The sequence below is a fragment of the Tauraco erythrolophus genome, chromosome 15 (genome assembly GCF_009769465.1).
Source record: "Tauraco erythrolophus isolate bTauEry1 chromosome 15, bTauEry1.pri, whole genome shotgun sequence".
In the NCBI taxonomy this organism is placed as follows: Eukaryota; Metazoa; Chordata; class Aves; order Musophagiformes; family Musophagidae; genus Tauraco; species Tauraco erythrolophus.
This window is the reverse complement of record NC_141479.1, coordinates 2,589,436-2,615,790: the sequence shown is the minus strand read 5'-3', so window position 1 is coordinate 2,615,790 and position 26,355 is coordinate 2,589,436. Positions and strand designations below refer to the sequence as shown.

Genomic DNA, 26,355 nt, shown 5'->3' with positions numbered 1-26,355 from the left:
GAAACTATCACTGCTTAAAATTCCACATCCTTATAGTCAACATGGACTGGAAAGAAAATCTGGCCCAAGGCAGTCTGAGAGTGCCTTGGTTTTAACACACTTCACTCGGAGGCTCTACGGGGTGCGAATCACAAATACAATAGGCTTTGAGAGATCCACGGCTATTAATGAGGCTTTCTGTGCCTCAGTTCTGCATATCAAAAATCTTCATGGCCTGATTTTTCCTAAAGAACTGCATTTACACGCTTTTTTTTTTTTTAATATATATCAACACACTTCAAACCACTGCTAGTGCATTTACACAGAGCAACTTAGGCATCTGCTTTTCTTTTTTTTTAAAAAAAAGATATACAGATGCTATTCAAACCATTGCTGCTGCTTCTATCTTCTGCGGGATCCTGTTTTTAAAAAGCCTGGGCTTTAACAGTTCTCTTGCTGAACTTTTAAAAACATTCTCGCCCAGCCCAAGAGCAGGTCTAAACAGCTTGAGTTTTCAGCCCTGCTCACCTCCCTTCGCTGGGCATACGCCTGCCTTCCCCCTCGTCAGCCTGGGGGCAAATAAACCATTTGCTCCATGTCCCAGCACGGAAAGCACAAAACACAGCACAAGAGGAAACTCAACCTGCCAGTGCTGATAACTAACTACAAAACGCAACGGAGAAATGCTGCCAAGTGCAAACTGAATAGAGAAGAACATTTTATAAGAAGTCTGATAACGTTCATCAAGGAAGTAGGATTTTCAAGTTGACCACGAGCTTCTAAAATAACAACACAGTAACACCAGTGAAAAAGAGAAGTTGCCCTCAGAAATGAACTGGAAGCTTGTGGCTGTGGATACCCTAGCTAACCATGAAGGGTTTCCTGGGCAGATTGTTTTCTGTATGGTTTTACTGGACAACGTTTTCCAAAGCAAGAAGTCCCCATGGTAAGATTTAAGTTGCTCTAAAATCTACTTTTCTTGCGTACCTTCAAGCAATTCCATACAGAAACCCACACCAGCTGTACACCAAGTAATTACGAGACACCTCAGATATCCAAGGGAACAAACGGCTCTTACCTGCCTCTCGCTGACACGAAGAGGACCAAACACCATACACTGGATTAGCTTAGCAACCAACATCAGAAAACAGCAAGCAGTGTTCACCAGCACCTGGAAAGAAAGAAAGCAGTCAGCGATAAATACTTTTGCCCTACTTAGAAGGAGGGAGAGAGAAGGGGAATGAACGAGTCTAACAAAACCCACCATTGTTCACAGGACGGTATTAGTTGCCTTTTTTTTTTTTTTTTTGATGAAACTTAAGCCCAGCCTCTTCCAAGACATGTGCAGGAGCTGATAAGTCACTTAACTTTTTTCTAGAAATACTAACATGGTCAGTTTGCGACGCCAGTATACGTGACAAACAAACCTGCCTCTTCATGATGCGTTTTTTTATCTAGATTAGCAAACCTCAGCACCAAGGAACACGGGGATGAAACTTACAGATGACCAAAATGTTCATTTTGTTTCATGTACAGCAGATGAGAAAAACCCCGTTTGAATGTGCTGTTACAGGAACAAGATTCAGACATTGTCTGGAAACAAAGTAACACACAGAGTAACACCCCCCCCTCTTGTAACAACACTGCTTAAATCCTTCTCGGGAAAGCGATTTGAAGCACAGCAGCAAGGAGCAGAATACACGGGCCTGGGAAACTTTCTCACATTTGACAGAGACACTTGTAATTAACTTTTGACCTATGCACAACACTAAAAAGGGGCTGAGGAGGGGGATGATGAAGCAGCCTCACCCTATCATTTCCAAAGGACGTACAATCAGCTCTCCCAGGACTCTTAAATTAAGGTCCTGAGACCAAGTTTCAACAGGCTGAACGTGTTCGGTATGTTCAAAACTCAGCACCTCGGCCAAGCAAACACGTTGTAAAGCACATGTCTAACTAATACGGCCTTCGACTGCCGGACACATGGAAGCACCAACTCAAGCAGGTTTCTGATATCCCGTCTTGGAGCCTTTATTTCAACTACAGAAATCAGCGAGCCAAGATTCACACACCATTGCCAGGTCTGGGCTTAAAGAGCTACAGAAGAGGGTTTTTTTTTTCATTTTCTTAAGCAGTGAGAACGCTTCCTCTTACCTGCACAACTCTAAATAGTTTTTTAAAAAAAAAAACCAAAGCGGCAAAGCTTGGGCTGGGCTACCTGCCGGTGCCTCACGCAGATTTCTGGCTGCGCAGGACGCACGGCGCTCCGCGGAGTGCCAGTGCGGCACCCGCCGGGCACCACAGCCAAACGCTCCCGGGAGCTTCGCTCCGAACCCACCCCCGGCGAGAGGGGGACGCCCGAGCCCCCGCCTGGGCTCTCGGGGCGCTCGGCTTTAACGCGGCCCCACCGCCCCGGCCGGGGAGGGAAAGCGGCGGCGGCCCGGGGCGGGGCGGGCAGGCGGTGGGTTCGCCGCCCCACGGAGCCGCCTTTTCTCGCCCGGCTCGCTGGGAGCCCCCTTTATTCTGGGAGCGGTCTCCGAACGATAACGAACAAGCCCCTCCGAAGCCCGGCGGGGGGGTCCGTCGGTCCGTCCGTCCACCCACCCACCCGGCCTTCTGCTCCCCCGGCCGGGCTGAGGCGGCACCGGAGGCCGCGCCAGCCGGCCCCGGCCCCAGCCCCGCCGCAGGCCCCGCCGGGCCCGCAGGCCCCGCCGCCCGCCCGGCCCGGCCGCCCCGGGCTCACCCAGACGCAGAGGCTGTCGGAGAGCAGGTAGAAAGCGACGTCCAGGGCCCGCGGGCCGCCGCGGGGCAGGAGCTCGGCCGCCTCGGTGCCCGCCGCCCCGCCGTCCGGCTGGGCGCCCACGGGGGCCTGGCTGAGGGCGCGGCAGGCGCTGAGCACGGCGCCCAGCAGGGCCAGGGCGCTGAGCGCCGTGTAGGTGCGGAGGCTGGGCCAGGGGAAGCGCTCCAGGAACAGCAGCGGCATCGCGCAGCCCTCGCCGCCGCCTCGGCCCCGGCCCCGGCCCCGACCCGCCGCGCTCCCCCGCCTCCTGCGGCCTAACGCCCGCCTCGCCGCCGCCCCGCCCCGGGGCAGGGAACGGGCCCGCCACCCCCCGCCCCGACGCCGAGCGCCGCGGCCGCCCGCCCGGTCGCGAACGGCTCCCCGGCGCGCTGAGTCACCGCCGGGGCGGCGCTTCCCCCCGGCCCCGGCGGCGCGGGGGGAACCGGGCTCCGCACCCCGGCAGCCCGCCCGCTCGCAACCGGAGAGGGAGGGGAAATGGAGGGTTCTCCTCCGGGAGCACTGCGCGCCGCGCTTGCAGCGCTTCCCCAGGCAGCCTAACCCCCTTGGAACAAACCCGGCTCCCACTCAAACCAGCGCGCAGCCATGTGAGATACGCAGTGCTGGTAAACGCCAGGCCTTGACAGCAGCCCAGGTAAATTTTGTCGTTCTTGTAGCATCCGACTTCCAAACCTCCACCCTCCCCCTGCAAGAATTGCTCCCTTCTGCACTCCCCTGCCAGCTTTGGTTTCCTCACCCGGCGGTTGCCTAAGCGTGGGGAAATAACGGAAGATTGGCAAGGAGATTGCAAACACGTGTTGCTCTAGTGATGTGCAGCTGGGGTGTTGGAAAACCCATGTATCGCACTAATTGTTCAGTTCTCAGTGCTTGACAAGTACAACACGAGATAACACAGGCCTGCGATAACACTCTCTGCGTTTCATCCCGTTTGTGGCTGTTCCCAAGTCCTGCCTGTGTCAGCTCACACAATAACAAACCACGTGTTTTGCTAACTGTATGTCCAGGCCTTCCAACCAAAGTGAAGAGTTGTTCCATCCCAACATCAGAAGGACACGGAGCTGCTGGAGCAGCTTCAGAGGAGGCCACGAAGATGATGCGAGGGCTGGAGCGCCTCTGCTATGGAGACAGGCTGAGAGAGTTGGGGCTGTTCAGCCTGGAGAAGAGAAGGCTCTGCGGTGATCTTATTGCAGCCTGCCAGTGCCTAAAGGGGGCCTACAGGAAAGCTGGAGAGGGGCTTTGGACAAGGGCGTGTAGTGACAGGACAAGGGGCAATGGATTTAAACTGAAAGAGGGGAGATATTGATTAGATAGAAGGAAGAAATTTTTCACTCAGAGGGTGGTGAGGCACTGGAACAGAGAAGTTGTAGATGCCCCATCCCTGGAAGTGTTCAAGGCCAGGTTGGATGAGGCTTTGGGCAACCTGGTGTAGTGGAGGGTGTCCCTAGATGATGAGGGTTGGAACTAGATGATCTTTGAGGTCCCTTCCAACCCAAACCATTCTATGATTCTAAGAGCCCTACCACTCAATTTCCCACACAGCTTCAATTTGACTATCGAGCTGTCACAATTGTTCTGCAGATAACTTACCAGTACAACTGGCAACAGAACCAAGCACTTTGTGGAGTTTCAATTCTCTTGGCAGCAAGTGCTCTCCAACGATCCCTTCATAAATGGGATGAACAGTGCATCTTCTGACCAGAGGCAGAATTTGGAAACAAGTCTTTTAAAGAGTTAAGCAAAACTATGGAAGGCTAAAGGCATTAGGAGGGACATAACCACATCCAACCAGAATCAATCTTTAGCCAAGCATGTAAAAACCGTAACTATAAAGGCTGATATTTACTACCTGCAAGAGACTGAAATATTGAGGAGAAGCAGCAGAAGCACGGGTACCCCTTGCAGGATGACACAGCACAATGGTCTACTACAACAGCTCAGCATAACATGGAACAATTTGCACATGGCATGAACAAAACATTTCAACATGACCCAAGTTCTGTCCTGTAGCTATAGAAAGTATACTCAATTAATTTCACTCCCATATTTTAACTGGATCTCAGACCAGACCAACAGAATTTGTTGGGCTGTTATTTTCTTAAGGGGGCATGGAGGGAGAAGATACACACTATATTTCCTCCAAGCCCTGTCCCAATGGTAATGCATCCAGATCAGTTCTAATAAGCTTTTTTACACTGGCCCTCGAAACAGCATTTCTGCTCTCTAAGTTAAGAACAGACTCAAAATTACATCGCACCTACTTAGACTGTTCAATCTCTCCCTCAGACTAACTCTCTGCTCAGGGATGTGGGGATCAGAGCACCCAAATGGTCCCTGAATGGGTTAGGTCCTCTGCTTCTTTCCAAGATCTTCTCTATTCCTGAAGGAAAGTAATAAAGTTTAAAATATGTACCTACAAGTAGGAGACAACAACAACAACCCAAACAACCAAAAAACAGACCCAAGACAAAGAGAATCTTAACCATATTGTTTAATGTTGTACAAAAAAAATTTGGTGAGTATTACAACGAAAAGTGATTAAAACACTGATTTCACATTGCCATCCCACTACCTAAACAGCTGAGATTCACTTCTCTATTCATACAATAGAAAGTTTAGTGGCCTTCAGGAAAAGAATGACATAAAAAAAAAAAACACCTTGCGTCACACATATTCTTTTTTCTACATTTTAAAGCTGTGCTCACAGAGACGGCTTCTTCTATCGGATTCTTCAGGTATACAGGAATTCAGTTGTAAATAAAGTTGAACCTAAAATGAAAAGGATTATACCAAGTGAGGAATTTTCATTCTTTTTATTTAAGTGACGCTTTTTAATAAATAAGCAGATGTTTTGTTTCTGCTCTTGATAAGCCTCTACCTGACAGAATAAAGCTGTTATTTAAAAATACACTTTTGTAGAATAGTAGGAAGCATTATTTTTAATAGCCAACACCACACTAACATTGCACATCAGCCTCGTTAGGTTGCAGAAGAACTAATTATTAACATTTCATCTCTTAAGAGAGATTCACAGATATGAAAACGCCAGTGAGTTATGTTACTCCCATCAGCAACTCTTTTGCAGCATTTCTGCTAGCAGAAATACATACTCCAAGGGTAACAGATGGACATACTCAACAGAAAAGCTAATTATTCTCCACCAAGTTTCACAAGAAACAGCATTCACACAGTGAAAGCGAGTATCTCAGCTTCCCCATGTCCATCCTTTGGACGTGCCTGTTGTACTGGTACCAAACTGGCCTTTCGCTGTGTACTAGCCAGTGTTTTGCTGGTACTCAGGAGAAAGTATCTGCTGTCTTTAGAGCAGGGGGAGGGCGACATCCCCATAACTACAGCTGCCAAAACTGGGACAAGATCGGGGGGGGAACCACAAACAGCACGCACAAGCCTGTTATGGGCAATACCAGTGCTGATATTCTGCTAGCAGATTTTTTTCATAAAGTAGGTGGGTGACAGAACTACTTCCCCGAGTAACAGCTGACAGGCTGTGGCATGCCTGGCATTCCTGAACATTTGCTGAAGTAACAGAAACCAGCAAGGCTAGAGAGCTCTCGAGACCCGAGGCACAAGCCACTTTCAAGTAAGAAAGCCCAGGAGTGTGTACTCTGGGGAAAGGAAGGAAAAAATACAGCTGTCCCTACGGATACTTGTGTTATAAAGATGCTACACGTTAGAAACTCTACGACGCAGAATCTAAAAACCTCACATTTAATCAGCACAAAGCTGTGAGAACGTGCACGCCTAATTCAGTGCTTCAAACACGCATTTTGGCTTTTACTTTCACACTAACACTTACGAGAAGCTGTTAGTCTGTGCACAGCTTCCTCCTCATTGTCTTTCACGTTTCATAGAATCATAGAATGGTTTGGGTTGGAAGGGACCTCAAAGATCATCTAGTTCCAACCCCCCTGCCATGGGCAGGGACACCCTCCACTACATTTCCCTCTGCTACAACTACCAGATAGCACTTTGGTGCCAGCAAGTTGCGATCGGTGCCTCTAAATTGTCCGTCGCATCTTGCCTGAGGTAGATTCTAAGCTCTTTGGGATAGCTGCAACCTTTTCAAGTTGGTTTCTGAAGTGCCTAGCCTTGCTCTGGTTTCCTACAGCAAACGCGTTCCCAAGAACTGTAACACAAATAACTCATAATATACCTGCTCAAAAGTTGAGGAAGGCTGGAAATAATGGGTCCGTATCCTGGTGCATTGTCATAGAGCTCAAACAATGGCGCGGCAACCAACTTGTAATTTTTCGGGACTGCAAACAAAGCTAAAACCAAATACAAGCTGATTATTAAGGAAAAAAAAACAGCATAAATTCAGCCAAGGTATCACCACCCCCACACACCTCAAAACAATTTCACTGCATATACCACTGGAGTAGGCTTATTCCTTTCCTAGTTAAATACGGGGTTCACGTGCTGTACGTATCCTGATGCAGAAGCAGGAATAAGAATTTACTAGGAACTCACGTTCAAAGGGTCACCTACCTTCAAAACTGACAGCATTTAACTTTTTTAGAGATCAACTGTAAACAACTGGAAGCATACGAACACAGACTTGCTACTACATTCCCTTGCATGAAACACGAGCATTTAGATGTTGTTATAAACACAAGCCTTCGTTGCAAACAAACACTTACCCTTTTCTTGAAGCTGGACCAGGAACAGCTTTTTGTGCTCTTTTGGTTTCGTAATATGAGCTGGGATATAAGGATACTGGAAGAAAAACAATAAAAATCAGTGGCACAGAGCTTTGAAAATATAGTGCAGTCTTAAGTGCTACTTTAGAAATTATCAAGCACGGTGCAAGCTTTCAACCTGGTGTACGTTGTTCTTTCACGACATCAAATAACGAAAACCATTTTTATAAGAAAGTGCTTCCAGTATTAAAGCATTTAGAAACAGGGTAGCATGACTATTTTATTCACAGGGCACCTGTTCCATATGCAGCAGTGCGAGAGTTTCCATTGTTGGTAAAACAGGACTTTAAATGGCGTGTCTGGGTCAGCACAGGACTGGAAGCTATCACACCCAGTGGTTTCTCATCCATCAGGATGAGTGTGAGGAAGGAGAGGGGGGTTTCCAGAAGAAAAAGTCTGTAGTTTCTCCTCAGCCACAGGAAGGAGATGAAATAGGTAAAAAACACAAAAACTACTTGCTTATGTAGCAGGTACTCAAAAAGCCCAACTGCTAGGTTGAAGGTTTTTGGGAGAACAATCAATACTTGACTGAAGAAGATGAAAGTCAACACGAGTACTCACCTGTGGAGGTTCAAAGTTTGGTCTCCACCAGTTACCAATGCAGTCATCAATCACCCAGTCTTGCTGAACACCATCCTGACGACCCAGTATCTACCAAAAATCCAGCCACAGTCAAAACTCTTAACTACCTCAAGTCAATTTTTTAAGAAAACATATACTGGAAGCATAAAGACTTGCTGCAGTAAGGGTCTGACGTAGTTCAGAACTGCTCTGTAACAGCTTTTAATAGAACTTTAGAGTATTTTTTGTATGAAGTGACATTTTTTAGTAAAAGCCTCACCTGACAGGACAAGGACACTTTTGAGAGCATTTCAAATTCCATGCTGTATTCAGTTGAACTGAGTCCCGCCAGACCAAGGGGAAGAATTAAATGCATCATTACACTACCTGACAGAATTAATTTAGGTTACTTGGAGAGCATGCAAGGTTAATTGGTGCACTGGGAAAACTATCTCAAAGGCAAACCCTCATCAATTGTGCTCCACAACATATTTTATTGCCCATCTGCACACTCAGTTGCCTGATGCCAGCCAACAAGCAAAGCTGTACATGAACACAGACAGGACTCGAGCAGCAGGTGGGTCAGCCACGAGACCACTCTGTCACACTCATGATGCAGAAAAATACAAGCTTACTGCTTTGTTAGCTACCCCAGAACATCACAAAAGCATCAAAACAACCGAAGCAGCAAGAAGACTACTCTAATGCTTTGGCTTATTCTGTAAACTCCAAAATAATCCAACATTCTGGTATAGCAACATAACAAAAGAAAACAGACCTCTGTCATTAAGCGTTTGAGCCCTTCTACCTCATCTTCTCCTGGATTGAGTTCACCACCAGGTCTGTTAAAATAATCAATGATGAAAGCTGAAGTTATGTCTCATGGCATTTACCGACTTTCACAGGCAGGTTTGGATGCACTTCCAGGCAGGGAGTTACAAATTCCCTCAAGGCCCTTAAGTCAGAAGTTCCAAATCTGACTTTGCTGAATTCAACGGCAGTAGGATAGCTCTCACCAAAACTGTGACTAAAATGGCTACTGTATGTCCCTTAAAAAAATAACTACTACATAAAATACTTTAACTTCAGCAGGACAAAGTATAACAATATATACGATAATAACTGGGACACTGAAAAGTAAAGTTTTAACAACAACACAAAAGCACCAGAACTAGAAAGAAAGAGTTGTGAATACCACCTGTATTTGTCCTTATCTCAAAACCAGCACTCACTGAAACACACAGGAAGCAGAAAGCAAAACTTATGTGGAGAACCATCCTGCATTTGATGCACGGTTAGTGCAAAAAATCTAAAACCCCGTTTTTGTCATGACAATTTTGCAAAACTTTTAGAGTCTGGCCGACTTTGTCCGCAGACATCCTCCGAATCAAGACGTCAAAAAAGAATCTGGATATAAAATTAGATTTCACACACACACTCGAGAGCAAACAATGTTAAAACATAAGAACACGATCAGGGTAACTTGAGAAGGGTCAAGTCCAAACAGTTTAACAAAAGAAAACAAGCACCACCACCATCGCTACGGGCATACGATCCAAAGATTTGACTCCGGCTGTGATGTCATTCTGCTTTTACTGGGATTTATGCCTGGAGCTTCACTTTATCATTTTTGCCACCATAGCATAATCATATTTAAGCGTAACAGCTTTCACAATGTAAGAACGACACACAAACTGCTGACAATGAGTTGTAAACAGGAATCTACCACAGCGATGCACCGTAACTAAGGTTTCCAGTCAGAACAAAACTGCCAGCCCTCTCATGAGGAAAGTCAAATACATTTTAGGTGAAAATCCCACCATTCAAACAAAGTCTCCCCACACCAAGTCTTCCCAGCAAATGAGTGACATTCAAACCATCTAACAGTTGGCTACACTTTACGCTCTAGCCCGCACCTTTAGTGGTCTGTGACGACACACTAAAACATTCCATTACAAGAAGCAGACACTTACAGCTTGAAAAAAGTTGTACCCAGCTGCAGCAAGAGCACGTGGGGCAGCCTGTGCTCATGTACAATCAGAACCCCTTCCACTGTCCGCCTCATGCCAATCTTGTCAAACTCTTCCCTCATGCGCTGAAACCGAGCTGCCACCGAGCTGTCCTTCTCGTACAGGGGCTCCTTTGTACCAAACGTGTAATTCGTCAGAGGATACCTAAAGGGGAAAAAAAAAACCCATGTTACTGCACGGCGAGAACTCTAAATTTAAACCACTGACGCAGCACCCACCCAGAGGCAGAAGGTTCTCTGCTCGATGGAATGGTAACTCATTCACAGTGCTGGGCCAGAAGCTCCTTTGCAACGTGAGTTATGGGGCCGTGTCACACACAGACCAGCACTACGACACACACGAGTGCTCAACGTGCACCCGTGGTGCTGATTCCAAAGAGGGAAAGAAGCCCAGAAGAACCAGCAGCAACTGTCAGCCAACAGCCACCCTCTTTGATCTCCACGCCGCAGAAGAAAAGGCAGCTGAGGCTCTGAGAGGAGCTGGGAAAGGGACAGGAGAGAAAAGCTCTGCTGGAAAAGAAGGAAGCTGCACAGGACAGCATTTTTTCCACAGAGGTAAATGAAGAGGCCGAGAACAAAACTGTTAGAAGTGGCTTTGTTCTGAAGTGGGCAATCAGGCGTCTGGATCACAGAAGGGCAGAAATGCTGAGTGTCTGAGCGCAGGGCCAGGAGCCTGGGGTAAGACCGAGAGCGTGAGCAGGGCTAGGTGCTGGACCTCCACGTTCTCTCGTGGTAGTGGAAACCTGAAAGGTTTCTCCAGGTAAGAGGGACTGAAAAGAATCAGTCTTAGGCAAGAAATCAGGCAGTCCTAGAGAGCATAGAGGGCAACAGGAAACCGCTATTGCACAACAAAATCCAAGTAACACAGAGATCTGATCACAGGAGGCCTGAAGGAAACACAGGATCATCCAGCTAAGTCAAAACGGGAGAAGAAAATGGCTTCTGGGCAGGGGAGTAACGAACTATCGCTACGGTTTTATTGACTTGTGGCATGCAGCGACTGAATCAACGGAATAAATGACCAGTTTCGTGGGGAATGTGTTCCTTGTGATGCCTCTTGTCATGTATTCTTTCCCCAATACTTCATCACATGAAACTTAAGCACTATACACTCTTCCTCCTCAAATTTTTCTTCACCCCCCAAATTTTCCTGTTTTACAGTGGCAAAATCACAAGCTTGTTGCAGTTGTTAGGGCCCTTTCTCATGTACACAAGCGAGCCAAAACAACCAGTTTCCTCACTGCAGATTCCTTTATTAGCAAGCTTCCCCACTTTCACTTACAGCTTAGAAGCACCTACATTTCCTTTTCATTCATTTCCGTGTTTAGATATACAAACAGCTTCACTAATAACCTACTAAGTCAATGCGGGTACATTAGTCTGTACATCAAAACCCCCAGCCTATACTTTAAAAAAAAACCAATGCTGATAACACAGCTTCCTGCTGAGTCTTTTCTTCAGAAACGCTATAAAAATATTTCAATCTCTGAAGTGCATGTTTGAATTTCCAGAAAACGCTTCCTAACTGTGAATAAACTAAATAAAAAAATACATGAGTCTGCGATTAATAGCTAAAATTGAATATTGACCATTACAGTTAATATTTGCTGTTTCTGCAACTTGACGGATGCCCTCAGCAAAGAACACGTCCATACGAGTTTCCTGGAAGAAGCTAAAGTATACGTTCTCTCGTATAAAGCAAGTAAATATTTATTAGCACATCATTTGTATCTATGACAAAATAAAGTTTTCTCTGGTAGCAACCACTCGGAATTTTCATTACGATACCTGCGCCAGACACCTGGCAAACACCAGGCACACCTACCCACATCCTGCTGGCTGCACAGGGTCAGCCCGCATCCCATAGAATCATGGAATGGTTTGGGTTGGAAGGGACCTCGAAGATCATCCAGTTCCAACCCCCCTGCCATGGGCAGGGACACCTTCCACTACACCAGGTTTCTCACAGCCTGCTTCCCTCTCTGCCGCCAAGGGCGGACGCCCATGAAGGGGAACACAAGAAGAGAAGCATCCATGATGTTCACCATGCCCAAATACTCCCTGCACTCTCTGAGGGCCGCGCGTTCCCAGTCAGACGCCGTTTCTACACACTAAAGCGGACACTCGAACCGCGGCGCACTGCCCCGATCGCTTTCAGGACCCGCGACATCCCATAGTGTGGCGATTCACAGCTTAACAGCGCGTCCCTGTTGGGGGGGGGGGGCGGGGACGGACCCTCGCCGGCAAGCGGGCTCCTCCGCCGCCGTCCCCTCAGCCCGCGGCGGACCGGGGCCCCGGGCGGCCCTTGCTGAGGGAAAACCTGCTCCGGGGGTGCTCGCGGAGCGGGGAAGGGCTCGCTAGCGGGACGGGACGGGGCGGGGGCAGGGCCCGGGCAGGCCCGAGGCGGCGCTCACAGGTTGATGGTCCTCTCCAGCGTGAGCGGCTTCGTCTGCTGGATGTACTTGTTCCCGAACTGGTTCACCCCGCGGGGCCAGCCGGTCTGCGAGCGGTTGGGCGGCACCACGGACATGGCGGCGAGGCGGCGGGAGGCGGCGAGGGAGCGATCAGTGCTCAGCGGCGGGAACGGCGTCCGCCATTAACCTCCCCGCCAGGCCGCGCGCCGCCTCGCCGGAACCGCCCGCCGCACTTCCGGCGCACGACCATAGAGAGGAGCCGCTCTGCCTCCCCCAACCGCTCCGCGCTAGAGGGCGGACGAGGCACCCGCGCTCCGCCCTTCCCCCGCTCTTTCATTGGCCAGCGGAACGGCGGCTCCGCCCCCCGCGTGATCCGATTGGTTCGGCGGGCGGCGCGGGGGCCGCCGGGGGCTGTAGTCCGGCGAGGCTCTCGGAGTGGGAGCGCCATGGGCGCCAAGCGGCGCGGGGGCCGCGGCACCGCCGCCGGCGGGGAAGAAGCGCGGGAAGCGGGAGGCGCGCGCCGAGCTCTGCGCCGCCCTCAGGGACGCGGCGCTGCGGGAGCGGGCGGCGGCGGCCTGGGGCCGTGGGGAGCCGCTCCGCCACGGTACGGCCCGGCGCGGCCCCTCTCCCCCAGCCCGGCCCGCGCGGCGCCGGCGCGCCCCCTGCTCCCCTCACCGGCTGCGTTTCCCTCGCAGAGGCGGCGGCGGTGGAGCCGGCCCCGTTTCGGCACGGCGTCATCCCCGGCTTCTTGGCGGGCCCGGCCTTCGCAGAGGCGCTGCGCGACGAGCTGCTGGGCCTCGGCTTCCGCGGGCGGCGCAACGACCTCCTCTCGCTGCGGCAGGTGGGCCCCGCGCCGCGCCGAGCTGAGCCGAGCCGGGCCGGGCCGGGCCGGGCCGCGCCGCCCTGACCCCCGTCCCTTCTTCTCTTCCATGGGCCGCCGCAGTCCGAGGAGCTGGCGGGAAGGCCGGAGCCCCACGTCGCCGCGCTGAGGTAAAGCGCCGGCTGGGGGCTTTGCCAGCTCCGGGCGCGCTCGCTGGGGGTTACGGAAAACCCTGGCTGGGCCCCTGGGAAGGCGAGGGGCTGCGGGGAGGGCCGGGCAGTGCCCGGCTGCCTTTTCATAGAATCATGGAATGGTTTGGGTGGGAAGGGACCTCAAAGATCATCCAGTTCCAACCCCACTGCCATGGCAGGGACACCTTCCACTACACCAGGTTGCCCAAAGCTTCATCCAACCTGGCCTTGAACACTTCCAGGGATGGGGCAGCCACAGCTTCTCTGGGCAACCTGTGCCAGTGCCTACGTTTCGCCACGTTTGCCAGCCTAAAGAGCTGAATCCATGTAGGTCGTGGCCCTGAAGTCAGTTAACAGTTTTCCTCCGAGCGGTGCAATCGGATTCAGCCATCGTGTGCTGGCCACTTCGGAAATGCTTAGCTGTTTCCTTGCGACTGATTTCACACTCGCTGCTGGTTGTTGTCAGCAACGTGAGTGCTGGGCTGTTTTCCTCGCCAGCTCCTGTGTGGTTCTACAGGAATAATGTCTCTGGCAGGAACAGCACCTTGAACTGTTTCAGTAGTTGGAAAGGGGATAATAAATTAGTTTAGGCTATGGTGATACATTTTCTAACACAGGAGGACACTTACCTTGTGCTTGTCTTCTCAGACATGCTCTGTGTGAAGAATTCCGAGTGTGGCTTTCTGCTGTGACCCAGATAGAGCTGGAGCCAACTATTGACATCTCCTGTGCTAAATATGAATATACAGGTCAGTCTATAAGTGATCCTCTCCCCAGAGATCCTATGGGTGTATAGGAAACCGTGTATCTACAGAATACCTAATTATACAACCTCTTTCTAGTTCCAGAGGGTCCTAGAAGCTATCAGCAGCAAATCCAAGTGTCAGAAAATGAAGTCCCGGTTGTGGAAACACCATTGCTGTAGTCATGTTGCTGATGGCTTTAACCGGGCCCGGCGTTGTTGCAAGCCCCTGCCTTTTCGGAGCTGTTCAGCTGGCGTTTGCGTGCCTGCTTCCACGCAAAAGGGTGGCGTGTTCCAAATGCCACCGCTGAGTTTGTGAGGTCTGATGCTAAAGTGTCACCAGGTCACAGCTGCGCCTGCCCTTTTAGTCAGGAAAAATTGCTGGAGGAGGGGGAACATTTTTACTGCTGCCAACTCTACTTTTTAAGTCTTTTACACAATGAATTGTTGGTCGAGTTTTTCTGTTCCCAGGGCTACCTCTCCCCTATTCCAGCAACAGACCTACTCAAAGGGCAGTTCTGTAATTAAAAGAGCTTGAATCATTATTAAGTCCAGAATCTCTGTCTGCTGTGCCCAGTGAGAGCCACGGAGGGGGTGGATGACGAGTCATAACTGCCTGTACCTTCAGAGTGGGCAAATGTGCCCATTGCAGTGCAATCCCACAGAAGTTAATCTTGCAAATCTTGGGCTGGTGATGCTGTTGAGTGAAAACGCAGTTCTTGGAAAGGACGTGTTTTTTCTTGTTGTATCCGTGCGGGGACAAAGCAGGGAAGCAGCTGCTGGAATGAATCATGTGCGTACTGGAAAGGCGCTACCGCAGCAAAACGCATGTAATTGCAGATGTCTTGCTGTGCCACGATGACGAGCTGGAAGGTCGGAGGATTGCTTTCATCCTGTACCTTGTGCCACCCTGGGAGAAAAGCGACGGGGGAACGCTGGACCTGTATAGCACGGATGGTAAGTGCTGGGAGCTCAGCCTCAGGTGGCTGAAAAAGATGAAGTTTATGTGCTCCTTGCAGCAACTCTCTCCTCAGACAGCACAAGGGAGATGAAAACTTTCTCCCTTGTCCATAGAAGCTGATGCGTAGGTAAAGTTTGCACCTTAGAGATGGCCGTAGCAGCCAGTTAGGCTTCGCAGACAATGCTAATGGGCAACAGTGGAGAAAAAGGAGAAGCTAAAGCAGAGAGGAATCTTTTTGGGTTTTTTCCCCCCACTTTTTTGCAAGGGCCAAGAGTGGAGGCAAGGCAGGATGGAAGTGATGCCAGTAACTGTGCTTGGAACTCTAAAGTGATGGAGATAACTTCTCTTTCCAGCAGCACAAGTCCACTGGTTGCTTATCAAGCCTTTACTCTGCGCTCCATCCCTGATACTCAGGTGTCTTGCCAGTCGCAATGTCACGACGTCAGAGAGAAACAGCAGTTTCTAGTGAGTTCCAGTTCATATCTTAACCAGAGTGTGTTTTCTTCTTCCTCAGAACACTGCCAGCCACAGCAGATCATCAAGTCACTCGTGCCTTCGTGGAACACGCTGGTTTTCTTTGAAGTGTCTCCAGTCTCTTTCCACCAGGCAAGGAGCTGCCTCTTTGGTTTTTGATTCTCATTGTTGTGGTTATTCACTCTGTGTTATTACAGTCATGATGGGGAGGGAGAAGGGAAAGGGAGGAGTGTGGGGGGGAGGGACACTCATGCCAAGTGCTCTATGTTAAAGGTTGGCCTTCAAGTAGGACAAGAACTGTCAAAGCCAGCTTTAAACTGTCAGTCAAGCTTCATCATCTTGGGGGAAGAAAAATTGCCATTTCTATTTTGTGTTGCTGTCCTGGAAGGCCACTGCTGCGGGTTTGGCTGTTGTGACAAGAGAGATTTTTGCTTGTTTTAAACTAGCTCACATTTTTCATGCAGATGCCATGACTTTGCTCCAGAAGAGCTCCTCAGCACCTCACTTTGCCAGCAGGGCACTATACAGATATGGCTTTGCCCCCTCGGTAACACAGAGGTAGTATGGTATTCTACAGTAGAAATGCTGATATAGTTGAGGAGCACTTTGTGGCACTTACAGGAAGATACCTGGGAACAGGATAAATAGTCTGTGGAACTGCATGATACAAACACATGGCTGAAATCTGAAACTGCTGGGTACTGGAGAACACCACGGACTGTAACAAACAGGGCCAAAGAGCAGAAGGCTGGAGAGGAAGACGATCAGTGATGTAGGTCAGGCATGTCCTCACCTAGACTGCTTAGGCTTTTACTTTCTCTGTTATTTATGTCTTACAGTTAATTAACAAACATCTACTTGGTCACTGCCCTCATTGTTTTCAGGTAGAGGTTTAACCTTAAAGCCCTCTCAGACATTGGGCAAAGAGCACTTAGTACTTCCTGATAGATGTTCAGGTTTTGGCCTTCATGGGGTACGTTTCTTCAGGAGATAGCAAACAAAGCTGTGGGTACTTGCTGAGCAGAGTGGGTGCAGGAGCTTCTAATGCCAGGCATTTTTCTGGTTTCCATTTCCCAAGTGATGTAGGATGCAGTAGCCATTCCAAATAACCCAAAACACCTCTAAGTCATGCAAGGAAAGGGCCACTACAGCTCTGTAACAATCAGTAAGAGCCAAAACCTTTTCAGAACAGACTGTTTCTTCCTCCTGTTCCATCAAACTGTCGTAAAAAAATAAACCAAACGAGTGCAAAGTCTTTGTTTGCTATTCAAAAATTTACATCAGTTTATGGCTTGTAGCAAGTTATAAGAGGATGGCTCCCTTCACACTGCACACTAGACTGTAAAATTGCTCAGTTTAGACCAGTTTACCTCAGTGTGCAATTTGGTGAAATCAAGATTTAACAGTGGCCATCACTGTGCGAGAACCAAGGGTTTCCACAGAGCAGGTTAAATGCCAGGATAGAGGGGTTGCTCTTAGTTTGGTACATAGATGGGCAAAGAGCCAAAGGTATTGGGCAAACGCCCTTCATGCTAGCTTGTATTACAGCACTTTTTAAAAAAGTAAAAGAGAAAAACGTAGAGCAGTATAGTCTGCTGCGGCCCACGGATGCTCAGTGATTGCTGAGGTTCCAGACTAAGCTGTGACAGCTAATTTCTGCAGCCTGGGGTAGCTGGTTCTTCAACAGAATAAATGGTAGAAAAATAAAATACCATTCCTTCTCATAACAGAGTGACTCGAAGCTCTCAGAGAGAGGTAGTGGATTCTGCTGGGAGCTTGGAGGAAAGCTTGGTCTGGGATTCTGGAAACTTACAATGGACTTGAGCATCAAACTTTGCTTTAGCTCACTCTGTGAGACGAGTAATCCAGCCTGGTCTAGCCCTTGCCTGACTTCTGTGTGTGCGCAGTGGGCTCTCCAGAGTCAGGTCCCTCTCCTGTGATGAGTAACGTGGTGCCTGTTAACAGCTGGTCCTTAAACATTTTGTAGTGTAAGCAGTAACGTGCTGCTTCATGTTGTTCCAGGTGTCAGAAGTTGTCTCTGAGGAGAAGTGCCGCTTGGCGGTGAGCGGCTGGTTCCACGGCCCGTCAGTAGTCAGACCTGCACGCTACACTGAAGCTCCCTTGCCCAGGAGCCCACACATCCCCTATGATGTGAGTGACAAGCCTGTATCTGCTTCTCTGCATTTCTGTGTCTTCCCTCTCCCTGGAATACCTATTATGGGATGCACTGGTGCTTAGGGATGCTTTAACTTACCTTTTTTTTTTTTGTTTGTTTCCTATCCATAAATTTGTAGGTGGTTTCTTTCTTGTGTATCTTTCTTGACTCTATACATTTCGCACACCTACAATAGTGCAGAAAACACAGCAAATAATCACGGTGCAATTAAAAAAAAAAAAAGGGAATGGAGCATGTGTGGGGAGGAATCCAGCCCTGTGGCCAGCTGGGTAAAGGGGAATTGGGGAATCCTTTTTACTTTTGCAAATTCAAATCCATTTCCCTTCCAGCATGAAATCTTGTACGAGTGGATCAATCTAGTTTATTTGAACATGGAGTCCCAAGCTCAAATCCAGGAGGAATTTGAAGACCGATCAGAAATTCTCCTGAAAGATTTTCTTAAGGTGAGACCAGTGGTTCAATCTGATGTGGTCTGCTAGAACAGGTCACAGGGCTGGCAGGTCCCACGTCATGCAGGCTGAGAAAGGCCTTGCTCACACGGCTGTCAACTAAAACACTTTCTAGTTTCACTCCCAGAAGGGGAGTGGACCAGATGACCCCCAGAGCTCCTTCCCAACCTCAACCATTCTGTGATCCTCTGGGTGGATCCCCTTTGCCTGCCTCTACACTGCTGCAAAGAGACTCATCAAAAATCACAAACTTTGCTTCAACATTCTTGTTTCCTGCAAGAAGCAAAGCAGAAGGATGGAAACACTTCATCCTTCCAGCTTCCTGGCCTTGTGGTGACCAGAGTGTCCTTCCTTGTACCTCAGCTCTCACAGCTTAGCGCTTGGGGAACGCCACCACTGTGTGAAACAAATGACCCATAATAGCTTTGTCGTATTTGAAAGGCTTTGCTTCTCAAGGCTGTTCTGCCTCTGGTTCACTGCGCATCCATATCTCACAATCAAGTAGCATTTGATACCTGTTGATCACTGGCATCGAGAGGACATGATGCCCACCCAGGCTATGTCCCTCAATTCAGCAGACCTTAGGTGCCTCAAAGAAGTTGGGAAAAAAAATGTAGTGCCTTATCTGAGAGTAGACAATGGCTCCTTCTAGCACACCAAGGGAGACCTAGGAGCTGAACATGAAAGTTTCTGCACTGTCTTTCTCTCCTAGAAAGAGAAATACCAACTACTGTGTGAAGCTTTGGAGAACAAAGACATCCAGTGGAATAGCCGGGGCCCTGCCAATAAAAGGTGAATAAAAGGGGGAAGTGACAGCACTCGGTACCTATTGGTCAGGCCAAGCAGGAACTGCCACGAGGCTGCACTGGTTGATGCTGCCTCTATAGACATGGTCCTTGTTGGCTCTCCAACCAGGAGATACATCTGCTGATACACCTGCTGTCTTTCAGGCTCTACGAGTCAGCAGAGGAAGACAGCCTGCCAGACATCCTGAAGAAATTCCTGCAGTTCTTACGCTCTGAGGCCTTGTTTTTACTGCTTTCCAACTTCACTGGCCTAAAGCTGCACTTCCTGGCTCCCTCTGATGAGGATGAAGATGCTGGGGAAGGAAGAGCAGCAGACACCGATGGGCACAGCAGTCCCAAACCTGAGCAGGAAGAGGCCAAACGACACACTGATGGCAGTCCCCATCAGCCAGACGAGCCTGACAACATCCCTGGAGCACAAGACAGCGAGACACAGAACGGTAAGTAGAGGAGCAGCAGTGTGACACGACTGGAGCAGAATCCTGATGTTAAGAGTGTCAGCAGCAGAATTCCCAATGATTTTCATGCAACTAGCATTTCACCTTGTGCTGCAGGCAGCACAAGGCACCAGCACAAACATGGGACTTGAAGCATGTCAGATTGAGTATCTAAAATAAGTGACCGTTGCAAAAGAATTTGGAATAAATTAATGACTAACTCAAAGAGACCATTTTGAACAGACCTGAGTCTTAAGGGTGGTGGGAATTCTGTAGAGTTAAGGCATGGTTGGGGGACATTAATTGCCCAATAATCTTTCGCCAATAGTTACATGGTTTCTACATCCACATACTCCTGCTTCATGTAGAGTATCCTATGAGAGACCAAATCAAAAGGAAGAAAGCAAACAGAGCAGAAATAAAGAGAATTTTAGAATTAGAAAACAGATACCTGAACGGAGGATTTAACCTTTCAGAAAACGCTGCCAGCCTAAATAACCTCTCAGCTGTCAGCAGTGAGATATCGTTGCTATCAAAGATCAGATTAATTTTGGATTCACGGATTGGTGCTGTTTATTTAAAACAGTGGCTTTAAAGTTAAGGGTAGAATTTTTGAAAACGCTCATCTTGTACAGAGTCAGGCAAGTGAGCAAACACTGGAATAAAAGGTAATAAAAAAACAAGTCCTTTGGAAAATCCCACCAGAACAGAGCGGGATCCTTACCTGGTGCAAAGGCTTTGTTTTTCTGAGTCATTTTGCTTCTTCTATCTGCCGTGTTCCCAACGTGTGATTTTTAATTCACGGATGAGGAGAGCATAGTTTGAGGCTGCATGGATTGAAAACTAGACCCATCAGAAGAGACAGGCTTCCCCAAATTCTGGCATATCTCCTGGGATGGCACACAAAAGAGTGAGTTCAGAGCAATATCCTTCTTCACTGAAGCTTCTGGCAGTTTCAGGGTACTTCCAGAGCAGGTAGGTTGCTGGCTTTTGAGGTTCGGAGCTCTACTGTAAATCCAAGGGGAAACAAAACAAAAAAGGAACTTGTTAAACCCAAGCACGTCACAGCTTGGACTTGTCAAAGAGCAAATCTTGGCCCCACTCCTCCCTGTTGTTCAAAGTACCCAATTTAGAGCCCCCTCTAGAACAGAAGGCAAGATCTGTGGTTTTACTTTTTCTTCCCTTTGCGGGGGCTCACGCCCCACACGCCTCCAGCTGAGCAGCGGCAGCTATTTTACAACTGCATTGTTTTCCCTGGCTCGTTCGTTCCCTCTCCCAGGGACAGGATCCCCCATGTGCGCAGGGGAGCTGAGGCGCTGGGCCCACGGGCACTATACTCTAGTCCACGATGCTCAAGCAACAGAATTTGCTCTCGACCTGCTCTTCTTCTGTGGCTGTGAGGGTAAGTGGACAAAACACGAGACGTCAGACTCTCCTAACAAGTTTTGCCTAAAGGAAGGACTTCTGAAATCTCAGCAGTGCTACAATAGCCAAAACTGCCCTGCTTTCTCCTACATAGAAGGGCTCTGTAGACTTTCTCCTAGTCCTCACTTCTGCATAAGCAGGTTTTGGTGGTCCTGAGACAAAGATGTGGGATCGCAGCCTTTGCCATCAGCTGTGACCGTTGTGACTGGAGCCAGGAGGTGGCGCTTGGGCAGAGGGAGAGGCTGCGGCTCCCAGACCTCTCCTCCTACTAACCAGTGGCTCTGGCCATGGAGGAGGGTCAGGTGGGCAGAGTACCTGCTGAAAGTGTTCTGTTTGGCCCCTTTTCTCATCAAAAAAATCACTGCCTCCAATTCACAAAGCCTAGGGTTTTCCAAAGTTATTTTGGGCATGTCTAGGCATTTTAGTTTGATTGCTAGTTAGATAGTGGCAAAACCAAAAATATGAACATGAGCATTTTTGGATCAGCTGAGCCTCAAGTGCACAGCTGAAAGCACCTGGCACATGCCTGTAATTATACCGAAAGCCTTTTAGGTATCTGCCAGGGCAAAACTGCTCTACATGTGAGGAGAAGAGAGCCAAGCAACCTTCAAGGACCCTTCTGTGGTAAAATGCAAATCCAGTACATTTGCTCCAAGTTATTTCTGATTTGGAAAAAAAAAAAAAATAGACTAGTGGGGGTAAACTGGGGATTGTCCTGTGTCCATTAACTCTAAGGAGTGGGGTGGAAAGACAGCATCTTCAGGAAGACTGTATGGAGCCTGGACAGGGTTGAACTTTCTCAGAATCTTTCTTTTCTATTTTAAGACTGGGATCCGGAATACGGTGGCTTTACTTCCTACATCGCTAAAGGTGAAGATGAAGAGGTAAGGACCTCAGGCACTAGCTGCAAATTAGATCACGTTGTTCAGGGTGGAGAGGCAGAATTACACTTTGCCGTAATGCGACCACGATCCCGGGGTGCTCGGTGTGGCACTGGAGCCCTCCTGCCTCCGTTACAGCTTGTGGGCACAGCCTGGCTTCAGCTGCAAGAGGCCAGCGTTCACCATAAAGCCTGAGACTCAGGCCCTGACTGTGCCTAATGCCACCTGCCCCTGGGAGGTGCTTTTCCAAGGAAATGCTGAGTGGTCATACTAGTAAGAAGTCCAGAATCCCTTCAAGTGAACCTTGCTGTCCAATATATGCTTGAGGTTAAGCGCTATTAAAATGAAAACAGTGACACAGTTCATTTTCTAACACCAGACCTTTGTTCGGACAAGCTTTTCAAACCATTTTGTTTGTTTCTTCCTAGGAATGATACCAAAGCCATTTCTGTGAAACTCATTTCCTCTCATTTTCATGTCTTCTAGCTGTTGACAGTGAATCCAGAGGACAACTGCTTGGCCTTAGTTTATAGAGACAAAGAAACTATGAAGTTTGTGAAATACATCAGTCATCGTAGCTTGGCACGCCTGAAAAAGCACCCGAACAGAACAGGATTTTGGGATTTTTCCTTTGTCTATTACGAGTGATGGTGTGCGGAGCATGACCATTGTCACACAGAGAGCAGTGGTGGGTGGTGGGCAGGTTGTCTAAGCCCAGACAAACTTCGCTGGTGCCGACTTCATCACGCTCTGTACGAGCTGTACCTTACCCAGTGGGGTCCAGGGGACTTGAACCATACAAACGGAAATCCGGGCTTCTCCAGACTCCATTCTAATACGAACTCCCAGCTGCTTTTAATGCTGCGTGGAGGGGGTCGTTGTCACACAATTCTGACAGCTCTCCAGCTGTTCCCTGGTGGAAATGGCATGGTGGGATGCATCTCTCATCTGTCAGGGTGAAAATCAGAACTGTGCATTGCCCCAAGCTAATGGCTGATTTTTATTAAAACCAAAAACAAACAAAGGAAATGGGTCAGTTAAATGCATCGAACTCTAGCTGGGCAAGTTTTGTTACAAAACGCCTGAGACATTTTCTGGGGCTTGACTGCGTTCACTGTTTGTAGAGGCAGAAACAGAGGAGCTGCCATGGGAAATAGGAGGTTTTTCCAGCTGCACAACTCTGTGGAGTTGGGAAGGAAGACAGCGAGGCTGTAAAGCTGCTGGCAGTGGGAAAGACTTGGCGCTGTAACGAAGAGCAGGACTTTATTCTGCTAAGTGCCACGCAGGCAGACCCAGACACAGCCCTTTCACCAGATAATGTCCCAGCTAAATGGACCTGCTCCTGCATCCTTCTCTGCTTGTGTGGGTACCAGGATGGCTCTGGGGCTCCGGCCTCAGAACAGGGGTGGTGGGTGGGTAGCGGGAAGGTGCCAACTCACCTCTCCCTGGCTTGTCATCCACAGGCAGCAGGAGGGTCACCAACAGCGTGGCCTCATGTCCTGTTAGTTTTGTCCTGGGGACTGGTGTGCTCCAATGTGGCTTCTGTCCTTGGAGACCAGCTCGGATCTTTCCAGGTAGCAGACGCCCAGCTCCTGTGGTAAACAGTACCAGAAAGGCAGTAGTGGTGGTGCAGGACTGTGCCAGGCTGTGGTGCCCAGCCCATGGGAGGTGCTGTTGCAGAGCCGTGCGCGCGCCAGGATGCGGCCAGGCTGCAGAACGCCCCGCTTGCACCTCAGCCCTGGCCTGCACCTGCTTGCCTGAAACTAACCTTTTTGGCAATAAATAGACACAGGTGCACTTTCAGCTCATCCACGCCAGACAGTGCAGGCCACGGGCTGGCAGCGAGCTGGGGAGAGGGTGTGCGTTATTCCTCCTGCCTCTCCTGGCACAGGTACAGGAGCAATAACCTTCAGCTGCGATCCCAGCACACGAGGTTGGAAAAAGGAACCGCTGAAGCATGGAGCTGCTGCCGTTGCTTCTAAAATGAGAGGTGCCGAGGTGCCTGCTGATGCCAGAGCAAGGGGACAACACAGCCGTTCAGGGAGTGACGTGCCAGACTGTGGTTTCAGCGTTGGTTGTCCTGGACTGTGGGCAGTTGCTTAGTTCTAGCTTTCCTCTCTGTCCAGGAAGGACAGATCTACACCATCTTGTTCATATTCAGACTTGTGTCCCTAAGTCGGCTTCTCCGTGCACTGCCGAGACTTTCTTGTTCAGTTTTAACGCTCCTCTGCTACTGTTTTAAGGTACTTACTTAAAAGACAAAGGGGATGAAGTCAAACACCAGGTCAGGACACTCTTCTTTGTGAATCGCTCGTTTCTGGGCCGCAGCTATTCTTGGGGTAAAAAGTTCTTACTCTGAGCTGCTCCAGCAGAAAGAGACAAGTAACGGAGGTTTCAAAGAAAAAAAAAAGATAAGGCAAAATTATTTGGGTAGTTTTGAACAAAGGTGACGGGTGCCACAGCTGTTCACATCATAGTCAGCTCCACAGAGTTGGGAGTAAATTACTTAACGAAGTTACTCATTCTACTGCATCGTCAGCCTCAGTGTGTGCTTGGTAGATCTTGGAACAGCCTCCCACATGACTGGGAAGAAGCTGGGCTTTCTGAAGCTTGAGCTTGCTGCTTTTTAATAATACATAATACACTAGAGGGCACAGCAGCCTCTACTTGAGCGAGCCCGGATCGATCTGGTACACACAGAACCACCCTTCTGCCTCCAGTGACTGAGATGAAGTAATTCAAGAAGCCAACTTTGCAGTTAGCATTCAAAGATTTAAAAATCAACACTTTTGTGCTCTCCCACCCTCCCTGTTTGGTCCCAAAAGCCAAAGGCAGCCCCGCACGTGGCTGGTGCTGCGGGGACAGAGGAAGGACTGCGCTCACCGGAATTTCAAACGACACGAGTTACGTGGGGGAGAGGGGCCTTCAGTTAGACTGCGCTGATAATGGGAGTCCTCTCTGTAGATGCTCTTGCTGGATACAAATCCGTATTTACAATTAGGTGTAGCTGCTTGCAAAGTGATCCTTATGGAAAGGAATATGAGTATGAAATACGTACGTACAGACCCACAAAATGAGTAAGCAGGACAATAATAGAAAAATAGGACTGAGAACAGTATGTTATGGAGTGTGAGCAACAGAGGACAGAAACTTCCTACCAGGCAAGATGGCCTCGTGCAGACATCCATCAGCTCAGCTGATGCAGGATGCCCATTTCCCACCAGCTGACTGCATGTCCAAAGCCTGGCACCTGATGCAGGGCACCAGCAGCTTTACTGAAGCGTTGTGTTATTCAAATGCTTCATAACAAATTTTTCAGGATTTGGTGGTTATCAGTTGGCCAAGCAGCTGAAAACAGGAACAATTCAATATGGAGCAAGATAAACCAGTTTGGCGGTAGACCAGACTGAAGAAATGGTTATGGCATTCATAAACATGCCCCAAAGAAGTTCTGACACTGGGTATTGAGTGAATTAGCATTAATTAAGACAAGCAGTGATCCACAGGACTTGGAGAAACGGGCTAAAATCAGATAACCTGTTATCAAGCGTCAGTTCCAATTGCTTTGGTTTTTTAAACTCCAAACTGGAACCTGAATCAGGACGTTGAGAATCACCATTACCTACATCCCTCTTCAGCAGGCGCCGATCCAGCATGGTACTTCTGCGGCGCGTTTCCCAGGCAGCGAAGGGGCTGTATGAGGAAGGCTCCAGCCCAAACTGAAGTTTCAGGCAGGCACATACGAAGATGTGGTGCCATCTAAGCTGCCTTGCCCATGAATTTTTACCAACATGCAGCTCTACCAGTGTGGTTTCACAGGTTATTCTGTACTTGACCAGTGGCTTCACCTGCTGTGACCAGTTTCCCTTCTGTACCCGTGAAGGGGATCACTAGGGGTTAGTCCTGGGCTGAATCGTACCGGCAGGGACTGTTGGCCACTGATCTCCTGGAGCAGGTTCAGCTTACGTCAGCTGGCTGCTGCACAGCAGCCAAGGGCTGCTTTATTTCAGACAACTGCAAACCTGGTGTCGCTTCAGCTTACAGGATGTGAGGTTTACGTTTGGCAAAGATAAAAGTTGTTTTTACAGGAAAATAAATGACAAATTATTTGTCAGAAACTTAGCCAGGGGAAATCAGCCTTATCTGAGGTCTGGACTATGACCCAAGGACTGACCTCGCTGCCAAGAACAAAACAGAGCTGGGACTGGAAGTGCCTGGTGTGTAGCCCTGAAAATCAGGCTGATGGGAAAGCTGCTTTCTGGTCAGAGCCCCTCTCTTATCACTGAGTGAACTACATAAATGTAAGGAAGCATTAAGATTTTGAACGTAAAGAACAAAAGAAGAGGTTGAAACAGTGGGAACAGGTACAGCAGGTGGCAGAAAGCCCAACGCTTATGCCAAGAGACTGTTCCATAATCAAGTCTTTTAAATTTTAGAACAGCATGGGTGGCTCACCACCCTTTTTACTGAGGAGCTGGATTTGCCTAACAACCAG

At 49.0% G+C, this 26,355-nt stretch overlaps 3 protein-coding genes across 6 annotated transcripts in view; 1 reads left to right on the top strand and 2 right to left on the bottom strand.

The window, feature by feature from the left end:
* AMFR (autocrine motility factor receptor) overlaps nucleotides 1–2,962 on the bottom strand; it is a 29,809-nt gene extending 26,847 nt beyond the window's left edge. For 2 of the 4 annotated variants that reach the window (XR_015222561.1, XM_086620693.1), the window contains exons 1-2: nucleotides 2,723–2,962; nucleotides 1,058–1,150 (exon numbers count right to left, since the gene is read on the bottom strand). Coding sequence is in view for 3 of the 4 variants with exons in the window: in XM_086620693.1 (XP_086476819.1) it covers nucleotides 1,058–1,150; nucleotides 2,723–2,962 (333 nt within the window). In the remaining variant the exon portion in view is untranslated. Of the gene's footprint in view, nucleotides 1–1,057; nucleotides 1,151–1,243; nucleotides 2,140–2,722 lie in introns of those variants that run through there. The other 2 variants (XM_086620694.1, XM_086620695.1) reach the window with 2 other exon arrangements.
* Nucleotides 2,963–5,263: 2,301 nt separating this feature from the next.
* Nucleotides 5,264–12,615, bottom strand: NUDT21 (nudix hydrolase 21). The gene is made up of 7 exons (XM_009992891.2): nucleotides 12,499–12,615; nucleotides 10,029–10,229; nucleotides 8,834–8,897; nucleotides 8,056–8,145; nucleotides 7,435–7,510; nucleotides 6,948–7,062; nucleotides 5,264–5,542 (listed from the first exon to the last, which is right to left on the bottom strand). Exons 1-7 carry the CDS (start codon nucleotides 12,612–12,614, stop codon nucleotides 5,521–5,523), a joined length of 684 nt encoding a protein of 227 aa, XP_009991193.2. The 5' UTR covers nucleotide 12,615; the 3' UTR covers nucleotides 5,264–5,520.
* OGFOD1 (2-oxoglutarate and iron dependent oxygenase domain containing 1) lies at nucleotides 12,613–23,060 on the top strand. The gene is made up of 14 exons (XM_086621249.1): nucleotides 12,613–12,626; nucleotides 12,957–13,102; nucleotides 13,194–13,339; nucleotides 13,442–13,488; nucleotides 14,158–14,258; nucleotides 15,092–15,208; nucleotides 15,727–15,818; nucleotides 17,709–17,837; nucleotides 18,192–18,305; nucleotides 19,024–19,103; nucleotides 19,262–19,557; nucleotides 20,840–20,956; nucleotides 21,805–21,863; nucleotides 22,347–23,060. Exons 1-14 carry the CDS (start codon nucleotides 12,613–12,615, stop codon nucleotides 22,506–22,508), a joined length of 1,620 nt encoding a protein of 539 aa, XP_086477375.1. The 3' UTR covers nucleotides 22,509–23,060.
* Nucleotides 23,061–26,355: the final 3,295 nt, after the last annotated feature.

Excerpts from the sequence above, each read along its gene's own strand:
- OGFOD1 (XM_086621249.1), top strand. Across the intron at positions 13,340-13,441 it reads ACCTCCTCTCGCTGCGGCAG|TCCGAGGAGCTGGCGGGAAG; the intron begins GTGGGCCCCGCG and ends GGGCCGCCGCAG. Across the intron at positions 18,306-19,023 it reads TCCTGAAAGATTTTCTTAAG|AAAGAGAAATACCAACTACT; the intron begins GTGAGACCAGTG and ends TTTCTCTCCTAG.
- NUDT21 (XM_009992891.2), bottom strand. The coding sequence starts at position 12,614 with ATGTCCGTGGTGCCGCCCAACCGCTCGCAGACCGGCTGGCCCCGCGGG. Across the intron at positions 8,898-10,028 it reads GGTACAACTTTTTTCAAGCT|ACCTGGTGGTGAACTCAATC; the intron begins GTAAGTGTCTGC and ends TTATTTTAACAG. Across the intron at positions 5,543-6,947 it reads CTTCCTCAACTTTTGAGCAG|GTTCAACTTTATTTACAACT; the intron begins GTATATTATGAG and ends TTTTCATTTTAG.